The 22507-nt window shown below is 34.4% G+C and overlaps 3 protein-coding genes across 8 annotated transcripts in view; 2 read left to right on the plus strand and 1 right to left on the minus strand.

The window, feature by feature from the left end:
• LOC127851495 (inactive pancreatic lipase-related protein 1-like) overlaps positions 1 to 22507 on the plus strand; it is a 116403-nt gene that overhangs the window by 78488 nt on the left and 15408 nt on the right. The gene's annotated exons all lie outside the window — the stretch shown is intronic.
• LOC127851499 (regulator of G-protein signaling 20-like) overlaps positions 1 to 22507 on the plus strand; it is a 141785-nt gene that overhangs the window by 51847 nt on the left and 67431 nt on the right. The window lies entirely within an intron of this gene.
• LOC127851497 (uncharacterized) lies at positions 122 to 2196 on the minus strand. The gene is made up of 2 exons (XM_052385302.1): positions 602 to 2196; positions 122 to 301 (listed from the first exon to the last, which is right to left on the minus strand). Exons 1-2 carry the CDS (start codon positions 1859 to 1861, stop codon positions 212 to 214), a joined length of 1350 nt encoding a protein of 449 aa, XP_052241262.1. The 5' UTR covers positions 1862 to 2196; the 3' UTR covers positions 122 to 211.

Raw genomic sequence — 22507 nt, forward strand, 5'->3', positions numbered from 1 at the left:
ATTCAACAATTAAACTCTTACCGCAATACAAATGGTAATACGGGTTGAATACTGACAACACAAGTGGACCATATTTATAACATAGATTTTAAAATATCACTTAAAATGTACGTGTGTATTATTAACGTCCACCATACCTACAATCTGGAACATTAAAAAACTAGCTAATATGATCGTATAAAGTACTTGTTCCGACTAGATTTGATCAGAGTTAATTAGACAATTTTTTTATGTTCGAAGCTAACGCTCTAGCATTTTCCTGGCGTTCTTCTAGACGTTCAAAATCATGTTCTGCCAAAATCTGAAATAGAAGAATATAACATACTAGTAATGTTGAATGTATAACAACTGCAATCAAAATTGTCATGTGCTGTCTAAGTTTATACACCGATAAAGCCCAGATTAACATTCCTAATAAGTAAAGCTTCACAAATTTAAAATACGTGAAACAAATTTATATTTCTACTTTAAGTCTTTTTTGCGTGTTATTTTCACAGTGTATACAGTTGGTATATCTTGTAATCAATCACATTAAATGACAAATTTAGTTGAATTAAAAACAGCCCATTTGATTTAATTTTTGGATACATTTCGAACTGACCTTGAACAAAAGGAGTTCGGACCATTTAGGAGACCCGACTTCAAATCGTGCTAGCAATTGAGATCGAGTTGATTTAGGTCCAGTCCAAACATGTCCTTTCCAAAGCCAACTTTCACCAAGTCTATCCAAGTGGTACCAGCCATTTGCTGCTAAAACAGCGACATCTTGAGCATAGAAGACTTCTACTAAAAACGTAACGTCTTCTTTTTCCTTCAAGTTATGAGTAAGCGGAGAGTCAATGCGATAAAATGAATTCCAGTGTACTCCAACTTTTGGAAAGCATGACCAGCGTTTAGAAGGGACGTCGACTATAATAGTTTCTTGTTGAATATGTCGCATCCGACCATCATATAATTCTTTTCCACGTACTAGCAATGTATATGTCCCTCGTCTTGGAAAGTTTAGGTCTATGAAACAGCGATTATCACGTATCCAATGTCGGGAATGTTCTGAAAAATTTAATTCTTGAATATCCTGCAGTTTCAACTCAACGACCATCTCAACCATACCATGAGCTTCAACAGTCATTTGTAAGCAACCACTTTCAGGTGCGGTGATATTGGTTTTCTCTGAGATCTTATTGTTGGTCACAAACTCTAGTTTAGGTACACACTGTGGCTTCTCCTTTCTGATTAAGTAATTGCAGATATTTGAGATCTGTTCATTTTTACTTTTTCTTGCTAATAATTGCAAAATGAATATTCCCTGAGATTTTGTATCAATGTCTACGATCAATATCACGTCATTGTTTTTGTCTCTCAATACACTCACCTTGAAAGAGTTACGATCAATTCGAGTATCACAGCGCAAGAGTGAATGACTCAAGTGTATCGAGGTCTCGCATCTGAACACTATCTGAATGACACCAGTTTGAACACATATTTCACCGCTGTGATGTGACTTTGGTACGAAACCCATTTTCATAGCATCTACGCCGGGTCCCCACTCATCGCGTGGGTTTTCTGGATAAGCTTCCTGGGTATCCTCTGCCTCATTTATTATTCTCGTTGTCAATACATTTCGCCAACCGTTATTTTCTTCCGTTGCAAAGACATTCAAAACAAAGTGCCCTTTACTTGGAAATCTTAGTCTGATATTAACACTGTTTGTACTCAATACATTTTCAAGAAAGTGGTACATACGTAGTCGTTTTGCAGTAATCGAGTTATCATCTGCTTGAAGCTCACATTTAAACTTCAAATATCTACCCCCTGGGTAAATAAGTGACATGCAAAACTCAGGGTTAGTGTTATATATCATAGATTTATAACAGCTTTTTCAACCTCAGATGTAGATCGAAAAATGCTTCGCGAACTACAGGAAGGCCAGCATACTCTTCTCTTGAGACCTGACGAGCCAGTAGTTGCCAGTGTTCATCATCTGGTAAATGGGTAAAGATAAAACGCTCAGGCTCCTTGAACATATCGTGAACGCAGGACAGGAAGTCTTTCTCATCATGACTTGATGAGGTTTTTTGCGATGATTTAGAAGCAGGAGCGTCGATGTACGGGTCCAAAAGAATCCATGTGTAATTTGAGAGAACCGCAAGCCATTCGCCACGAGGTTCTTCTTTGCTACCTGGAATGTAATCGGGCCCTCTGATTTCTCCTGGAATGACTTTAGATTTCAACCTCGCAAACCTGCAACAAATAACACGTCAAATTTAACATATCAAACCAGCCAACACAATTTTAAACCTTCCTAAATATTACGTGTACAGGTCAAACATAAATATGTGTCAGTCAGCGAAATGATGTGCATATGAATCATACAATAATTATTCATAACATTAATAACAGAGTAATTCCACATTGCAATATGTCTCGTCAATCCATTCTATCGAAATGATTGTTGCAGTCCTTCAACATGAGACGTATGTGGATTGTACAAACACTATGTCTCTAAAGATGTTTCTTTCACGGCGGTCTTGCATTTTCTTTGCACGGCCGATTGTGACTTGTCAAAAAATAATGTTCTAACCAAAGTCAGAGATGTCAATGTCAAACTTCTGGTTACTATGCGGAATGCAATGCTTATACCAATAAACCTAACTATTTAAACATCAACTGCACTTTTACGAACCGTTTCAAGTAATAAGGTTGTCTTCAATTCTCCATTTTTCTTCGCACATCAGAATTATTTGCTGCATATATATTTATACTATAGGGTAAAAGGATATGCGGAGGGAATTTTTCAGTAGACATTTTTCAGATATTGATGTCTCTTTGTAAACACAGTTAACGAAGATTTGTTTAAGTCTTTGTACACTATTAGATGTTGAGTCTGTGATCAAATATTTTAAATAAACACAATTTTGTCATACTTGCACATTTTGTGCATCGTTTGGCAGCATAGTTCCCGGTCAAATCTCCGACTGGTATCCACATTTTCACTTTTGAGCTGACGATGAACTAACCAGGCTGCTATCATCTGAAGACGGTCTAGATCGTCGTCAAGTCCATCACAAAGGTAGTCCACGACATCTGCCAGGCTACCATTATGAACACTCTCTGGAATCTGGTAATACATAAAGTCTTAATACTATTACACTAATGATTGTGTTCGATCTAGTTTAAAATGCCAAAATGGTAATTTATTTTAAATATATATTCCGAAATGATAGTAAGAATTTAAAATGAATGTTAAAGATCGTTATGTATCTTAACTCATATTTCGTGCAAGAAACTTAAAACACACGATGTGGTTTGTATGATTCGTCAATATGGGAACATTGTTATTGTATACTTACGCAATGGACAATATTTAAATCGATGGATGGTTCGTTTTCTCCTGATGCCAAATATTCTGTTTTAGTAACCTTAGGTGGGTAAGGCAAGATTTTTTCTTCTTGATCGACTGGTATGGGAAGATCAAGACTTCTGTACAATTGCTGTGCCTCGCGTATTGTCATTGGATCTGGAAAGGTTTCAAAGAAACCATGACCGCGAAGTAGGTGTTTCATATCTTCCTTATATTTCCTGTACAAATCATCCGATATCTCTTTTACGGAATATACCGAAGATTGTCCAAAGGAGCGTGTCCTTGTTCGCGGAATGGGTAAGCCTTCAAACGGGTCTATATCTCCATCATCTAAGCTGTCCACCTGCTGTCCTTCATCAAAAGTGTTAAATGATAGCTCAGGCACCTTAAGAAAGTTTTCCGGATCTATATTATCAAACTTTTCTTTGCAGTTTAGTTTCTGAATGCAATTCACTAGACACAATAAACGTATGCAGTTGCTCATTGTTAAATGATGATTCTTCCTGTAAACACATATCAGGTTCTACCGACCGTTCTGTTTGTTCTGCCCCCTCTTCATATATATGATCAATACCTTTTTTGATTGCATTGTCTCTGTTATCAGTGTCATGCACGTCTTGAATATGTGCATCTTTGACCACGACATGAGGATTATAGTTGGCTGACGTTATGCGTGTTGTGCGGTCTGAGAAGGCGCATGCCAACACAGGACTATTATCTGCTTTGACATCATTAGATAGTTTAAAACTTGAATAATGATGTGTACCGTAAGAAAGAATGTTGAATTTAGTGTTCATGTTGTTAACGTCGGTGTTTTGCGTTATATGATCACGAGTGTCTCCTTGATTGCAACTGATAGACTTAAACGATTTTTCCGTATCTTCAACGTCATCGCCTTCTTTATAAGTGGAATCAAACGTCGACTGGAAATAAAAAAAATATTTGTCTCGCAATTATTATATCATTTTAACATAAACGCTGTGTTTTGATTAGATAATCCGACAATGTGACCAAGTTTTGCATTATCTTATGGTCGTTTATGCTCGTTTTACGCCAGCGGATACAAATCTGTAGTCCCGTTTAGAATGTTACAAATACAGCTCATGATACACTAAGTGACGTAACTATACAAATTGGTTATTATATTTTAGGAATTTCATAGGTGTATGAACCGTGTTGAAAATTATGCATAAACACAGTTGTTTTGTTCGTTTAAATAATTACGCAAAAACCAACTGCAAGATAAATCCCGTTGAGCGAGATTTTACAACCAAATAAGGTCAAACTTTCTAAATGCATACACGAGTTCAAAATAAGCATTCACGCGGAACGAATGATACATATTGACCAATATTTTGTAAACACTAAACAAACATATTTGGTTACATTTGGTAGCTCATGTGCGTATTTATATCATCTAAGGATGGTTTTGAATACAAAAACCTTAATTTAGCGAGGCTTGGTAATAATACACCACGGAAATTGGCGAGTGGTTCATGGTTTCCTGCTGAGCAAATAAACTATTTTGTATTCCAAACTAACCTGGTACTTTATTAAGCACATACTATTCGCATGTGCGTGTCTCCGTAATATACGTTAACAAAGTTATGATTGCTAGAAACAAAACTTAAACATTAAATGAAAGAAAAAAAATAGTCACAGCATTGAGCATGTTATTTGAATTTCAGATGGTTGAACTACACCAGCATTAATCAGAATGGTTGTAAGTTCATGAAAGCGGGTATGAGATAAAATAGTAATTAGTGGTCTTGACCAACATCGCATGTGCAGATACAAGTAAACGCATGTACTTTTGTAAATAACAAAAGAGAACGAAGACTTCGACGATAATTTAATGATGTGCCCAAATCTATACACATGCATGATTTATAAAATGTATCAAATATATAAACATATGCATTTCTTTTTAAGTTATTTTCATGAAATACACGGGATATTCTGTCAAATTTACAAACGTATGCCCTAGCTCTTACCGCTCGAGGGAAAGCTGTTATACGGAATATTCGATTAAAACAATTAAACAGTAACGACAACTGATTAAAAGTAGAACTCGAATGCTCGGAAAACAAAATAGTACAATATAACAAAATGTGATATTGTTTTACTTTTTGTTTGTTTTATCACCCTTTTAAATGGGTCTGTTTATATTGCGTTAATAAAGTTTGTACGTCGACTGTTTATGTTGGTTAATATTGTTCATATCCTTATCACGCTGAATTGTGTGTTTGCGCTTAATTTAATTATGAAAAACAAGTTCCTTGAAATAATTTAATACCTACTGTATATACTATTTTATTGTAAGGCACAACGCAAACGTTAATTCTACGTATAATTAAGTGCAATATAATATGCTAATGCTGTCAGAATTGAGATGAGTCGATTTAGTACGTATTGTTATTATTAAAAAGTTAAATGTACCTGTCCGTTCAATTGTGGTGATCTTATAACCTGTGATCCACGTTCAGTATTGGTCCTGATGATCGACGGGTCTTTCACGTTGATGTGTTTTGATACTGGCATCCCCATCTTTTATAACTTTTCTCAATACCGCGTCTGCACGTAAAATCGCAACATGTGAAGTGCATAACCAAATTCAAATTTTCTCAATAGAATATTTAAATATTTCCATTCATACAAGGATAGTTAAATAAAGTTTGCATTTCCTTGTTCATGTTTTGTTAGTATTATTCACATTTAATAAATGTTCGCACTAAGTACATTCCTCTACCCATAGTCTATATATACTCAATTCATCACCTACGTTGTGCACTTTAACACCAGGTTCATTATCCTGTAAATGGTTAATAACACTTTATCTGGTTTCAACACAACCACAACCTCAAGTAATTTGAACGTGGCTCTAAATACATAAACCCTCAAAACAATTATCCAAATGATTGAATATCTTTGTGAAGACACATAAAACAATAATAAAAGACTGAATAATTGATTGTATCTTCATTCACAGTAATTAACAAGGTCTAACACGAACGACGCAAGGCAGTAGTTTTCTTTTGTGATCAGCAGCCTAATTATCAATACTAAAACAATGGCCACCGGATCTGTCGTGCAAACAGATTAACGCATACATAATTTAAACTATAAAATAAGATATAAGGAGAGGAAATGGCCAGATCGTTAAAGGAATATCGGAAATAATCAATGTCCTCAGATGTATTGGAATTGTAGTGAACACTGAGATTTCGAAAATGCGGATATGCCAGATGCCCGTTTAACGGAGAATGTTGCAGTAGATATACTACTTGTTTTATGAATAATGGTCAAAGTGGTTACTATACCCCTAAATTAATTAGAGCTTTTTACCCGAATTATGAATTGACTAAGTATTGATAGATGACAGCATCGGCGAGTTTTACCCTTTTGATCGATAGTACTGTTGCATTTTTTTTCAATGGTTTAGCAAACATTTTGGAATTCTTGAAGTCGAACTATTGTAATGTTATGAAAACGTTGTAAACACTTTGCGAATTTTATTTTATTTATATCGTTATTTTCAACTTTGTCAATTTATAACTTAGAGAAAGTTTAATATCCTTAAAAGGTATGTAAAAATATCTGACTAGCTAGCGCAGAGGAATTGTGTTATTTGTTCGATCCCTAAGTATGTGCGTTTGATTCGTAATCACCATTCAGGAAAGGTAGGTATTTTATCTCTGTAATCCGTTTTCCATCCACAGTACATCACATTAACATTATTTATTAAGAATTATAAGCTTGTTATTGCAGCTATTAATTGGAAATTGGTCCCAACTTTCGTGCATCTATACACTAAAATATTAGTGCTTGGTAACACACTGACCATGAATATCGACTTAAGTACTAACCTGTAGACTATAAATGTTATAATGGTTACGTCAGTTTGTAAACAATTAAAATTTGAAAACGAATCGGACATCATTTGATCTGAACGAGATCTGTTTCATACTCTCGAGGAATAAATATATTTCTTAAACCCCAGGAGATTAATCAAAAACATATATTAAAATGCATTAATTCTACGAACATGTAATTAATTTTAAAAGCTACCACCCATTTCTTGATTTAAAAGTCCATCTTGTTGTTTAAGCTTTAGAAATTGACCATAACTAAGTATATTTTCCGTATTTTGCATAAACCCGAGTAAACCCCACTATAATAAGCAGGACATAAAACCCTTCTTAACATTCAGAATGCAAAGCAGAACAAGACCGATTTCCCACAAAACTGCTACACAATGCATGTGTACGATATTATTATCTTGTGATATCTTGCTCAGTTTATTCGATATACCCAGGTCAAAACTTAGCAAATCACTATTTATCTATTTTCGAGATTAATGCAATTTAATTTACTGTGTTTGCTTTCAATACCAAAAGAAATAATACACATTGTCCACAATCAACTTGTCCATTAGCTATAATTATTATCACTGGACGAAGAGTAGTTATACCGAAAATGTAAACCAATGAAAATTTAAAATATACAAATACCGATTAAACACCAAATTAAAGTAGAAGTGATTACCAACAAAGTGTTTTTATATCAAACAATTAAAATATTGATATTTAAAAAAACATTCATCCAGTGCATCTAACATTTAGAATTCAATAGTTACTGAACTTTTTACGTGTTTCAGTAACATTTATCACAAGATAATCACAAGCGTAACAACGTTTTTATTAACAGTTATTATGAACGATACAGACATAATTGTTCTGCAACAATATTAAAAAGTACAAATTTGAGATCATGACACACTTTTAGATTCCGTATACAGAAATATTTCTTATAAGAAATCAAACTACAGTCAAAATGTGTCAGTGTATACAAATGCACGTATTTTTTTAATTCAGCATTGAACAGCATTTAATTTAATAATGACCAAACATAGTCGCTTTCAAAGTTGTCTAAGTCTAAATTTTTCGCTTAGACCTTCTTTGGTTGATGGGTAATAAAACCGACTCGTATCACAAACTGTGTATAATTGTAAATAAACTTTAAAGTTATAGTACTTTTTAATTGTATTGACTAATATTTTTACTATATTTTTTACAAACTCGTGTACATAATTTAGCTTTGTTTTTATTCGTTAAATAATCATGGACAAAAATGCTATGGCTAATGCAGCAGTCTCTTTATTTGACAGTGGAACACATTCGTCCATATTTTTAATATTTCACCACCTACCTACCATCAAGTGCCTAATTCCTCTTTCTGGAGACCAGCATAGTCGTATTAAAAATTTCCCCGTCACCTATATTTATCTGTTACATTGCAACTTTATAATTACATCGGGGAGAAGTCCCACAAGAACAAAGAGTAAAGTTTTACACCATCTTTCAAACTCTTTTTGAAAATAAACCAAAAACATTTTTAAAACTTCATTTTACTTTTCGTTACACCTTAATCCTGCAGTAATACTATCCTGTGAACGATACAATTAGACAATTGTGGGACTATTTGACACAATTATTTGAAACTCAAAACAAGGTATTGAACATCTGGACATACTCGCGTTATTCCAAACCAGTTTACAATCATACGTTTTGAATTATTTCAACTACATTCAGATTAAAATATTCCATCTATCTACAACTTTTATCTATGAGTTAAAAAAAGACTGCCAAATCTGTGTTTGAGCGCTCTAATTTCTTCCAATATTCATCAATACATACTGATGAATCGATAATCATTTTATGTTATTATAATTACTTAATTGTAACAGCCTTGCTATCTTCGGTTGCTTAAAAGTGTCAAGGGCTTCTACTTTGTATCGCGTCGCTGTTTTGAAATTCTGATCTACTTCCCTTTCAAACTCTTATCTACTCTCCGTTTTTTAGTTAGGGTGTGTATCTTTAATCCTGAATTAAGCCTAGTATCACAAACAAACTGAATTCCATATTCAGACTCAAATTAGAGATTTTAAATAACTTTTTGAGATGAGCTTGATTATCAAGCTGAATTAGGTGATCACACTAGGTTTTTTAGTTTTGAATCTGACCTAATCCGGAGTTTGTTGAGATGTATGTTCATAAATTATGTCTTAGATTTGAGATACATGTCACTCAAGATCAGGAACTCCGATCGATGTTTTGAAAATCTCATCTTCTGAATTAAGCTAAAATATTGATAATGTGCATGATGCTGGACACTGGTCACTGTATTCACCGAACTTGATTTCATAACTATTATTAAAAAGCACAAACACACACAACCATCAGTAGAAGGTATCTTTTTAAAAAGCCGTAAACACACAGTCACGAAATATAGTAGTACATATTCTCTCACAGCTAGACATAATATCTTGCAACTTTTAGAATTTGTCACATTCGGGGTTGAAAATTCATCTTCTCGAGCACATGTCTTTAATGTTGTCATATTTAACTTCTATGTTGTAACCAGTAGAGCTATTTTAGATTATTAGGATAATACATATTCACCATATTACTTACACCTAGTTTGTTAGACTATTTTCTAGTACCACAAACTTTATAGTTAATTGTATTTTATACATTTATCATATTTTTGAACTATAATGGTCTAAAACATATCCCCTAGTCGTCTATTTGAGTTTCGATACTTACGACGCTATTACACCCAATTTATGTGTGAGGTATTTATGAGTTACTGTTTGGCATTCGTGTTAACATATTCTGTATGCACAGGTTCATCAATGTGTCTTATCTAAACAATGTGTTCAGTGAGCGAACAAAAATACTATTGAGGTCGAATCGAGAATCCGACTTTTTTTATACTGCTATGTTACCATGAGATCAGTTTGCATACCATGTACCTTCTGCCGAACAACATTTATAACTGAATGTAAAATCAAGTTTTAACGACAAAGCTTTGTTATATCATTTCGCCCACTGAACACGTAGGCGTTAAAAAATTCTTTAAAATGTACATTAACTGGGTTAAAGAAGACGCTAAAAGATAGTTAATCGATGAATAATTTAGCAAATATCAACACCCTATACAAATATAGAAAAAACAACAACTATTAAATAAACCGAAATCAAATTAATGACGCTCTTGTCGGTCCTATGGAATATTACAAAAAAATTGCGTTTCATATATAGAGCTGAATAGTTAAACCTTCGCGGAAAGAAATCTAATTGTTGTAATACCTCAATTATAATCTGAAAATCATATAGGTGTTAAATGTTTGGTTGAAGAACACGTGATAAAAAACTAACAAACTACTCATATAAATGCAAATTATAAACGAACATAAATATCAAGAATTTATGTATCGGATAAACGAATAAGTGGCAATGTCTTTCAGTTTAAACCGTGCACTTCTGAAATCAGATAGCAAACAGGGAGACCTGACCTACTTTGTACACACCGTGTTCTGATTAATATGCAGGTTTGAACGTGAAATAAACGAACATGATAGCAGAATAAATAAATATCGCGTGATCATTTGCTGTGCAAAATAAATGAGGTCATGGTGCATTTCATCTTCTACATACTAACGTATTTGTTTTTATGCAATCCTTAAATTCTATATTTTGTGTATATTAAGCTGAGTTTTTAACGCATTTGTCGTTGAGGAACAAAAGAAAACAATGAGCGAAGTTTATAATAAGTACCATAATCGAAATTGAGATAAGGCAATGCAATTTTTTGACGCATAGTTACTTAAGTAAGTAATATGCAATCCATCAACGCCAATACGTTTAGTTACATACTTGTCTGCATTATAACAACTGAAGTTTTTTGCTTATGGCAACCTTTAAAAATATTCTTACGTGATGGCGGGTAAATAGCTTTGTTTAACATTACGCAAGGCATGTGAGGATTAACTTATGTTTCGAGCATGCTTCTTGATTGATGTTTCAAATGAAATACCTAATGCTTTGTTTGGGAATCACTACCCACCGAGGTTTACAAACTAAAATTATGAACTTGTTAAAATAATAGTGCGGACGAATAGAATGATGAATATTCAATTTGTAAGGAACTCTTATCATGCCAAGCATCAGCCCATACCATTCGTTCTTAAGAGTAACATACGAAGGGATCACATAACACAAGGGATACACAGGAGCTCCAAAAATGTAATGAGAGAGTAAATTTTGTTACTATCCGTCATGATTTTATTAATTAATAGGTTAATACACACAACACACGATTAGACATACTTAAACTGTTGAACGGTCAAACATTTCATTTCAGAATCGACCGGTTAAAAACTGCATCGGATACCGCCAAAATTAATCAAAGATCACACCCGTATGAAAAAACAGAATAACAATGGAGGTTGCAAAACTGTTCCGCGATAAATACTTGTAGAAAGTATATACAAATGGCAGCTTAGATATCCTGTGACCAAAAATATTATTTCTAATTTTCATGCTTTCAATTATATGAACTATCAATGCTGTGCATATAAGGCATGGAAAGCTATGGTATCCGGCTTTACACAAATCCCATTATTGAATGCTCACAAGATAAATAAGCGTATACAATTAAAAAAATCACAATCGCAATCTGAGATAAAATATTCATTCGTAAATGTGTACTTTTTGATGTATAACCGTAATATCAAGGTGTATCTGCCGTTGTGAGTTATCGGCTAAATGTGTGGTTTACCAACACGTTTAACGTGTTAAAATACGAATGTTGCATTGGCCGCTTAAAGGTGGTGATTCTAGCTCTTATAATGCTTTGTATTGTCAATTGGTCACTTGCCTTAAATAATTTTTCACTTCTTAACGGATAGAGTATTGATTTTCGGAGTATGTTAAGGAGTTTCATTCTTTCTAAAGTACCCATAGTACTAGTATATCACGTTTGAATAGAACGCGTAAGCATGGCATGCACCTGAGGTCATAGCTGATATTTTTTACATGAAGCGTTCCTTATAGTTTTTTAAGTTCGTCGTCAATCATACGTTGTATTCAACGATCACCGTTTTCTGCATTTTAATAGAATGTGATGATATTGAAGTGTCATATAAGCTCTCTCGATCAAAACCAGTGTCTTTACTGTACTTGAAATTACATTGTACATACACGGCATTGACTTTACACGGTATGAAAATTAAAAATTAAACCCGAGTATTTCATTGTTCAAAGATGATGTGTAGTTCCACTTCTTCGAAGTACCTTTTTTAAAAATGGAAAAAGAAGGCAGATAGTTGATTTATCACATTTACGAATATAACACATACTAACTATCGCAATGTTTTTGATATTGTTTCCAATAAAAAAATGCAACTTATGACATGAGTTTACATTATGTACTGAATATCGCATCATGGCCCGATAAGTTAAAGGCCTTTAAATGAAAGCAAACTTTCTTAAACAAAACATGCAGACGACGATAGTTTAACGTAAGCCGAAAACACATGTGTTAATCACTGGCGCCACTCCGTTTTGGAGATTCGTGAATAAACGAGATATATGAAATTTTCAAAGTGGTGTAAAGGACCGAGAGTTTTCAGTAAACGATGGAGACATCTAGCTTGTGCGTACTTTTAAGACTTCTGTTATCAACATATGAGCATTTAGTAATGTAAAGAAACATACAATCAAAACGTTTCTAGAAACGTAAAACGTTTTTTAAGTTGAGACTTGCTCGGATTTTGAAAAGCAAATCGAAGATTGTTCTCCTGTGAATAGATTATATCCATGTTATTAAATAACCAACGACATCAAAAATTCCTTTCAAAATGAAGAAAATTGATGCGTTCACAATATATCGGAATCGGGTGATCTACTATATATTTTTAATGTTTCCAAAACAGATGTAGCCCAAAAGGGGTCGACAAGAACAATAGGTGGAAACATTTCACGAACACCGAATTTGTATTTCAGTAAGATGGGCTAACGTCTAAAGGTTCCATCTGCTTGACACGGTGTGTTTTTGTCCCGTTATCAAAACGTAAATGTACTAAAGGGCGCAAGTTAACGTATCTTTATCAGGCCAACAAAATAAGTTGTGATCGAATGTAACATAAAATACCAACTCTGGAACACCAAATAAAGAACAACAAAGTTTATGGTCAGCATTAAAATAAGGATAAGTCGGATAAGTCGAAATAAACAAGTTGAAACTTTATTCCGTTTAGTTGGTACAAACAGTTGGAACACCTGTCGCGTAATCGTTCATAGTTCATGGACGACACACGGTTACTAGCAATGTTCATTACTCTTAAATTACCGGTGTGTAGCCTATTATTCGATATCTCGTCATGCGCGAATTGCCAAGATGACGAGTTTGCATTAACTACCATTTTCTCGTGTCGCGCATGGGACAAGTCGGTCCCTGTCTATTTATGTTAATTTCTCTGCATTACGTAGGATAAAATATTCAACAACACCATATATCAGTTTCTAATCCAATTTAATGTCTGACTTAACTAATATTTCAGTTATACAAATACGTTGTGATTGCTACATGATTGTGTGTTTTCCATCTGTCCACCTCTAGGTCTAAACGCTAACTGTCTTGTTTCCCTCTAACATCTGCCCCGTGAAACTCAGTTATGAACCCCATTGGTCAGTGTTCTATGTGTGTTTATTTCTAATTGGTTGAATTACAACCTGGAGAAGTCACTATTCAAGTATGCACCCGCTAATCAGCATTGTGATACCAATAAATAATGCAAATACAGCCCAAGGCTTGTGTTAACAGCATCGTAACCCCTTTGTTGTTAAACATACACCGGATCCAAATATCTAATCTTTTTGATATACTTGTCAATATTTCGTACATAAAGAAAACCCAAATATTTCACCCAATTTCTCATCATTTTTGACACAACTTATCCTCTCAATTTGAGTTTTATGAATTTTAGGATACAGAAAAATCTTTAAGAATGTAAGTATGGGAGTAAACGAAAACATATTAATACATACGATGCAGAAAATCAAACACGCAAACATGAAAACATCAGTGACTAAAACATATATATGATGAAAATCTGTAAATTATTAATGAAGGTTTTAACGAATGTTTCTGCTGAAATAATAAAACGTCGGAATATTTAAATAGTCAATGTCAATCACAATGACGTGGAATGCGTCACTGATTTGGGAAATCCGATACGAATAGTGTCCATTTTTGACATCTTTGCTGGAGGCGATGTGGCGTCTAGGTGAAGAGATGAGACGTCCGGTTGGAGAGTATGTGACATCTGGTTGTAGATGGTAACATGCAGTCGATTGAAGACGTCGGCTTCCGAATGAAGACGATGATGGTCGGTCGGAGAAGCTGTTGGTCCTCGGCTGTTGCACGATTTAGAATACTTCAAACGTTTATTATACAAAGTTCTGCAGAATGACTGTGCTCATGACTGTAGTATTATACTAATTGTTTATGTACACGTAATTAAGGTAACACACATATATATATATAAGTTCATAGACGATAAAATGTTCACCTAATATATATACAACGTACGCGCGATTTTCATCATCAAGTCCTTTCATATCATCGTATCTTTAAAAATCATTTTCGACGACGCGTGAAATGTCCATTAACAGTCCACTCGTTGTATGGTACTGATGCTGGTTCACCATTTCGATCATTGTCGACAATGTTGGATCCTAATTAAAGTCGTCTGTTACGTCATCTGATTCTCGACGGATACATCGTCGTCAAAGATATCTGTATGTCGATGACATATTCTTCTTCTTTGTCGGGGTAATAAGATCTGATCACGATCTCAAATGCGTTATGAACGCATGTTGCTGCAGGCAAACCACGCCAACGATGTCAGGAGCGCTGCTTTTCTCCTTAACTTGTATCGCATTGGCAAATCTTATAGGGTCAATTACATGAAATGATAAACGGGCCTTTTATTTAAATAGTTATAGTAAATCGATTTTGTTATATTAGCACTCAGATTCCTTATCACACCTGTGATAATATACAGAGATAAAATGAATGTGCTAAAGAAACGCTATTCTCATGACACAAATTTATCGTGTTCTATTTAAATTATACGCATTTGTCAATTCAATAAAATGCATTGCGCGTTATTATGTTTTATTTACTTAGAGAACAAAAATTTACAAACAAAGTCCCTTGTCTTAATGTAGTTATTCTTATAAAGAAAGGAAAAAACTATATATATGATCAGTATCAAAAATTTAATGAATCATAGCAATATAGTTGTATCTTTTATATTATGCTAATAAAAGATACAGTGCGCTGCTTTTAAGGATATTTACAAACTGTATTAAAATGTTATTTATGCCTTTAATGGTGTTTACTTGAGCGCTGTAGGGCATAAGCTAGTGTTGGTTAATGTCGTTGTCAAGTGCGTTGTCATAAACTAGTCTGATACGATACTAAAGCGTCGGTCAATATAATTAGATCGATAAACGATACAGGTATTTTGCGTCGTTTGGAATGATACCTAACACGTCTATAATCAATTTTGCAGACCCCGATATACATTCAATCCGAACTTGTATCGTTATGTACCTTGGGAAATTGGAATTTCACTTATGAAATCAATTATTTAAATTTCATTAGTTTGAAGTTATGTTGACCTACGAGCCTAATTGTGATATAGAACTATGACCGTATCAACAGATGTTCCCGATAATAAAATTACATTGGGGAAATGAAACCATATTTGCATAATCAATTATTCAAACTTCATTATTCGGTGTGACATAGACCTTTATGTTGTGTTTGCCTGTGACTAATTTTATATGGCCTGTACCAATAAGATTTTCCGTCGACCTCTTTCATATTTACCGTTACAACGATAAATGATGTAATAACAATCTAATATGTCAATAGGTTTACCTGTTCCGTTAATGAAATGTCTGTCAGTTATATAAACCTTCAATTTTCTAATCTTAACATATGGTATTAAACTTTTCAATTTATTTACCCCGCTCTGGGTGTTAACGTATTAGTGTTCATACCTGAAATAAATCTTAAATCGGGTCTTAGTTTATGTAAATATCTCCCAAAAGTTTTATTACGCTTCAGAGCTGGTTGCTATTGCGCGCGGGTAATTGGCATTTCACCCGTATACTAAAATATGACATTTTCATTTTATTTTAAACCCGGAAATCAATGCTAATGACGATACAGCATCAAAATCGGACAATACTGTCCTCTATAATCCTCTTAGTTATTTAATACATATACATTCAAAACATATTTCTCTATATACAAAATTTGGGGTCTTTAAGTCTCGACATCTATCTCACTTTATTTTGTAGTCCATTCACATGTGTTCAGCCATTGTCTGAAGGCACGTGAAAATTGCTTTCTTCATTGCGTTATTTGAACGTGAGGTCTTTTTTGTCAATTTTCGTTTTTTCTGTGTTTTAACGCTACCGCGTCAATTTGCATCTGATCGTCTGAAGAATCATTTTCAAACCTACGTACAGGTGAGTTTTGTGAATTACCGTTATTGTAATGCATCGTATCTGATTCACTGGAGCTTGACTGTATATCCGCGAATTGTTTGTTTCTCAAATGTTTTTGCAGTTCCGCAAGCGGAATATTTTCCTCGTCGTCCGTATTATCTCTAATCTGTCGGGTCTGTTGCGTAATTACAGGTAACCCATGTACTGACGTAATTGAATCGCTATCAGAAGATAATGTGTCGTCCGCAAAGGCTAAATTTGCTTTTCTAATCGGGCGCGTTAACGGTTGATTTATCACTGGCCATTCATCGATATTTGCGTGCCTTATTTGATCAGCGTGAACTTTAATAGTTGGGTTGTCTAACTGATTCTTTATTACGTATGTTAACGGCGACTTTTGTTCGATTATACGATAATATGGCCTCCATTTACTGTCTAATTTATTTGTACGTTGAAAGTTTTTGTAGTAAACGGGGTCATTGATTTCGAATTTAATATCTTTCGTATTTTTATTCGCATAATCAGCTTGTCTACGTTTCGATTTTTGAATTTGGGCACATACCTTTTTAAATGATTTGTGTTGTTCTTCTAATATTATTTTATGATAATCTTCACCGTGATATTTACGTCTAGGCTTTAACAAGTTGTCTATTGGAAGAATAGGGTCTCTATTAAAAAGTAAGAAGAACAGTGTGTGCTTCGAAGTCTCGGATGTACAAAATCTCATTGCCGCTAAAGACATGTTTAAATGTACGTCCCATTGTTGTACATTTTCTTGAACCCGTTTTGATAGTATATTGTTCATAGTCCCATGTGAACGCTCGTTCATGCCATTAGACGCGGGATGATATATTGTCGTCTTTACGTGGTCAATGTTCATTGATTTTAATGTTTCAGTGAAAGCTGTGCTTGTGAATTCTGTTCCGTTATCAGTTATAATTCTTATAGGACAACTATGACGGCAATAAATCTCGTTCATCAACAGGTGTATTACGCTATCAGAAGATTTATCCGGCGACGGAAATGCCTCTATATATCCTGAAAATTGATCCACGAAACATATTATATATCTATTTCCGGAAAGCGTTGTTGGGTATGGACCGCATATATCTATGGAAACAACTGAAAACGGAAACGGCGGTATTGAGGTATCTGACGATATGGGAGCTTTAATTGCTTTTAAATTTCTACTTTGACATATAATGCACTTAGATACATAATCATTCAATTCTTTGAACATTTTAGGCCAGTAATATTTCTCTTTTAGTGTCTGGAAAAGCCTTTGAGACCCAGGATGTCCGTTTTCATCATGGTATTGCTTGACAACTGAACCAGTCAGGTGTTTAGGTACAAACAGCCTGAGAGTAGGTTCCTCATCTACGTTTGATATGTAGTACAGTATGTCATCAACCGTTAAATATCTATCATCTTCACTCTTGTTCTGTTTCCCTAATCTTAATCTCGCTTTAATCTCAGATATATGAGGGTCTTTTTCTTGTTCTATTTGCATATTAAGCCCTGATATATTATTGTTCGACGCTGTGTCGTCGACTGGGATTGGCTGCGGGGTAATAATATTATCGATTATTTGCTTGTGGTCAATGTTTGTAGAGTCGATTACGTTAATTTCGCGTGTTTGGTCTTGTTTATTTATTTGCGAATTGATCGTAAAATGTTTATCGTTAATATCTAATTCTAGTTCTGTTTGATCGCATTGATTATTCTTTATTTTGGTTTTTGGAGGTCGGCTTAGAAAGTCAGCAATAATATTCTTTTTTCCCGGTATATATTCAATTTTGCAGTTGTAACCCGCTATACTTAAGGCCCATAATTGTATTTTCTTGTTTTGCATCGGACTTTCCAATAAATACTTAAGCGGCTTGTGATCACTCTTTATAACAAATTCAGCATTGTGTAAATAATGGTGCAATTTACTTAGACTGTAAAATATGCTGTAACATTCTTTTTTTAATGCTACTATATTTGCATTGTGTGGGGCTTAATCTGTGCGATATGAAAAATATCGGCTTTTCGCCCACATAATCTCCGGTTTCGTTATTCCCGCATTTTTGAGTTAAACAAGATCCAATGCATTTATCAGATGCATCAGTATACAGTATATAACCTTTTTTCGGATCAGGGTATGAAAGATAAGGGATTTGCGTAAATGCGTCTTTTAATTGTATGAAACTATCTTCGCATTGTTTCGACCATTTAAATGGGACATTCTTTCTCGTGCGATTAATGAGAGGCTCGACTACTTCTGAATAAGACGGACAGAATCTCCTATAAAATCCCGCTGCACCTAAGATAGATCGTACATCGCGAACGCACTTTGGCCTAGGGAATTGTCGGATCGCTTCCACTTTTAACGGATCCGGCCTTATACCGTTTTGATCTATGATGAAGCCTAGGTATCTAGTCTCTCTTTGTAAGAATTGACATTTTGATAGTTTAAGCTTTAGGTTATGTTTACTGAGACTCTGTAGTACCGTATTTACGTGCGCTAAGTGAGATTGCAAGTCAGATGAGAATATTAGTATATCGTCTAGATATGCCACAGCGAAGCCCTCACAACCTTTGAGTACTTTATTAGCCAATTCTTGAAATATAGCACCTGCAGAGGAGGCACCGAAGGGCATAACATTAAATTGAAATAGACCCCTGAATCCCGAAGCGAAAGCCGTTTTTTCTCTGTCTTCTTCCTTTATAGGTATTTGACAATATCCCGATATCAAATCTAAACTGGTGAAATATTTACTTTTACCTAATAACGCCAATATATCATCTATTAATGGTAATGGATAGGCAATTGGTTTTGTAATTTTGTTTAATTGTCTAAAATCAACACAAAACCTTTTCTCGTCTTTATTATCTTTGTTTGAGTCATAGTTATTTTTCTTTTGATCTACTAAAACAATAGGGAGGCTCCACGGACTTCTTGATGGACTTATTATGTTTGCGTCTAGCATTTCGTCGATGGCTTTATCTATGAATACCTTATTGTTTAATGGTGTTCGATACGGCCTTAATTTAATGGGCGGATGATCCCCTGTATCTATGGTAAATTCTATCGCTGAAGTTTGTGTTAATTCTAAATTATTTCTTGCGAAGAGAGTTCTGTGTTTTAAGAGTATCGGTAGAATATTTTTTCTTTGATTTTCATCTACACGTAAATCTGATAAGATTTCATCTTTAGATAAACCTGATTTCGGCTGATTATTTTTAATAACTTCTTGTACTGAGCATATTTCATTATCATTTACCGAATTTATTCGCCCTATGGCACAGTGTCGTCTAAGCCTTATTGTTTTGTGCGTATTGTTTATAATTAAAATGGGAAATTGTCTATCACGCGTTGTCTTGACGACTGAATTAACAATTGTTAAACCGGGTTCATTATCAAAGAAAGAATTGCTTATTCCATTGAATTCATAATTCGTATTTGAACGTATGCAGTTTCTTTTAGCTTGAGCAAAGAGTCTATAGGCAGTTTGTGGTTTTAACACAGTATGTCTAGTTAATCTCGCTATCGTTGAAAGATGTACATCTTCTTCTAGAGGTACAGTTATCAATCCTCAAACATCCTAAATCAAAGTATAAACGGACACCATTATTTTGTAAAGAGTCTCTTCCTAAAATAACATTTCTATTTATGTTACTTACTACAAAAAAACATGTGCTCTTTATATATGCTCCCTATTTTGAATCTCAATTTTACACTTCCGTGGACATGTAATGAATTTCCATTTACCGACTTTAGATTTACTTTTTTTATTATCAGTGCTGGTTTGTGTTTTAACATATCATAAGTACGTTTACTCACGATGCTGACTTCAGCGCCCGAGTCTATCAAGCTCCTTAATTGATAACCACCTGTTTAAATAACACAAGAATTTGGACTACCACACAAAGCGATATTATATGTCTCGACTTTTTCATTCTTACCATAGACCCCTTTTTGGTAAGAATTTCCTAGTTTTTTCGATTAATGTACGTTTTCCTTTGAGTACATTCTCTTCTAAAGTGTCCTAATTTACCACAATTCCAACAATCAATTTTATCTTTCCAATTTTTGTCATATTCGTTCTTGCGCCTGTTACCGTTTTGATCTATCGTATGACAGTTCCGCCCTACCGTATATGCGCGTATTTCGCGTTGCCTACGGCGACAGATTTCAATAGAATGACCGTGTTTCTTGCAATATGTGCAAACAATAGATGACCTAATATAATCGATATCTGTCTGAATATTATCGGTCGTAATGTTATAAAGTCCATTTATTTGTGATCGTAACTCAAACCTAGCTCTGACACTTTGCTCATGTATAGCGCTTTTTAAAGCATTTGATAACGTTGCATGATTTTCGCGCATTAATTTAAGTCTCAAATAATCGTGCGATAATCCGTCGATAAAAATTTCTACTAACTGTTTTTCTTTATACTCTAAATGTCCTTCAATATTTTCGTATGCGTCAGTCGCAAGAGATAAAAGTCGCTCAGCGTATATTTGAACATTTTCGTCGGTCCTTTGTTTAGTCGTCTTTAATAATGAGAAAGCGTATTGTGGGTCTTGAATTTCCGCGAATCTTAATTTAAGCTGTTCCTTTAAATCTGTCCATGTCCCTGTCGGATCATCAGTCAAAACACGATGTATGTAATCACTAACAAGCCCTTTACTAGATTGGTAAGCAACAAATTTTAATTTATTCTCATCTAAATTGGTAAGCGTTCAGTATTTTTCTACATTTTTAATCCAATTTTTAAATTCTTTTGAATTTCCATCAAATGATTGTACAACCTGTGAAATAGTCTGAGTGCTTATGGCCGTTTTAACATCTTTAATTTGTTCATTCAAATTTTGAAATAACTCAGGGATTATTTGATTTGCCATTTTGATACAAGCGTTATTGAATAAAACAGTCACTCACCGGAAGTTGCAGAATATGTGCGGTCTGATGTCGTTGTTCCCGGCTCACGGGTGTTGTTACTGGTTACAGAAGTTGCCGAAACGGAGTTTCTTCGCCTTGTTTTTCATGGCTTCGTAATCGTAAGTGGTAGTATTTCTTTGTTCGAATCCTTGGTTCACGAGCACCATTTAACGCCCTGTGTCGCGTAATCGTTCATAGTTCATGGACGACACACGGTTACTAGCAATGTTCATTACTCTTAAATTACCGGTGTGTAGCCTATTATTCGATATCTCGTCATGCGCGAATTGCCAAGATGACGAGTTTTGCATTAACTACCATTTTTTCGTGTCGCGCATGGGACAAGTCGGTCCCTGTCTATTTATGTTAATTTCTCTGCATTACGTAGGATAAAATATTCAACAACACCATATATCAGTTTCTAATCCAATTTAATGTCTGACTTAACTAATATTTCAGTTATACAAATACGTTGTGATTGCTACATGATTGTGTGTTTTCCATCTGTCCACCTCTAGGTCTAAACGCTAACTGCCTTGTTTCCCTCTAACATCTGCCCCGTGAAACTCAGTTATGAACCCCATTGGTCAGTGTTCTATGTGTGTTTATTTCTAATTGGCTGAATTACAACCTGGAGAAGTCACTATTCAAGTATGCACCCGCTAATCAGCATTGTGATACCAATAAATAATGCAAATACAGCCCAAGGCTTGTGTTAACAGCATCGTAACCACTTTGTTGTTAAACATACACCGGATCCAAATATCTAATCTTTTGATATACTTGTCAATATTTCGTACATAAAGAAAACCCAAATATTTCACACCAATTTCTCATCATTATTTG

The sequence above is a fragment of the Dreissena polymorpha genome, chromosome 11 (genome assembly GCF_020536995.1).
Source record: "Dreissena polymorpha isolate Duluth1 chromosome 11, UMN_Dpol_1.0, whole genome shotgun sequence".
Lineage (NCBI taxonomy): Eukaryota > Metazoa > Mollusca > Bivalvia > Myida > Dreissenidae > Dreissena > Dreissena polymorpha.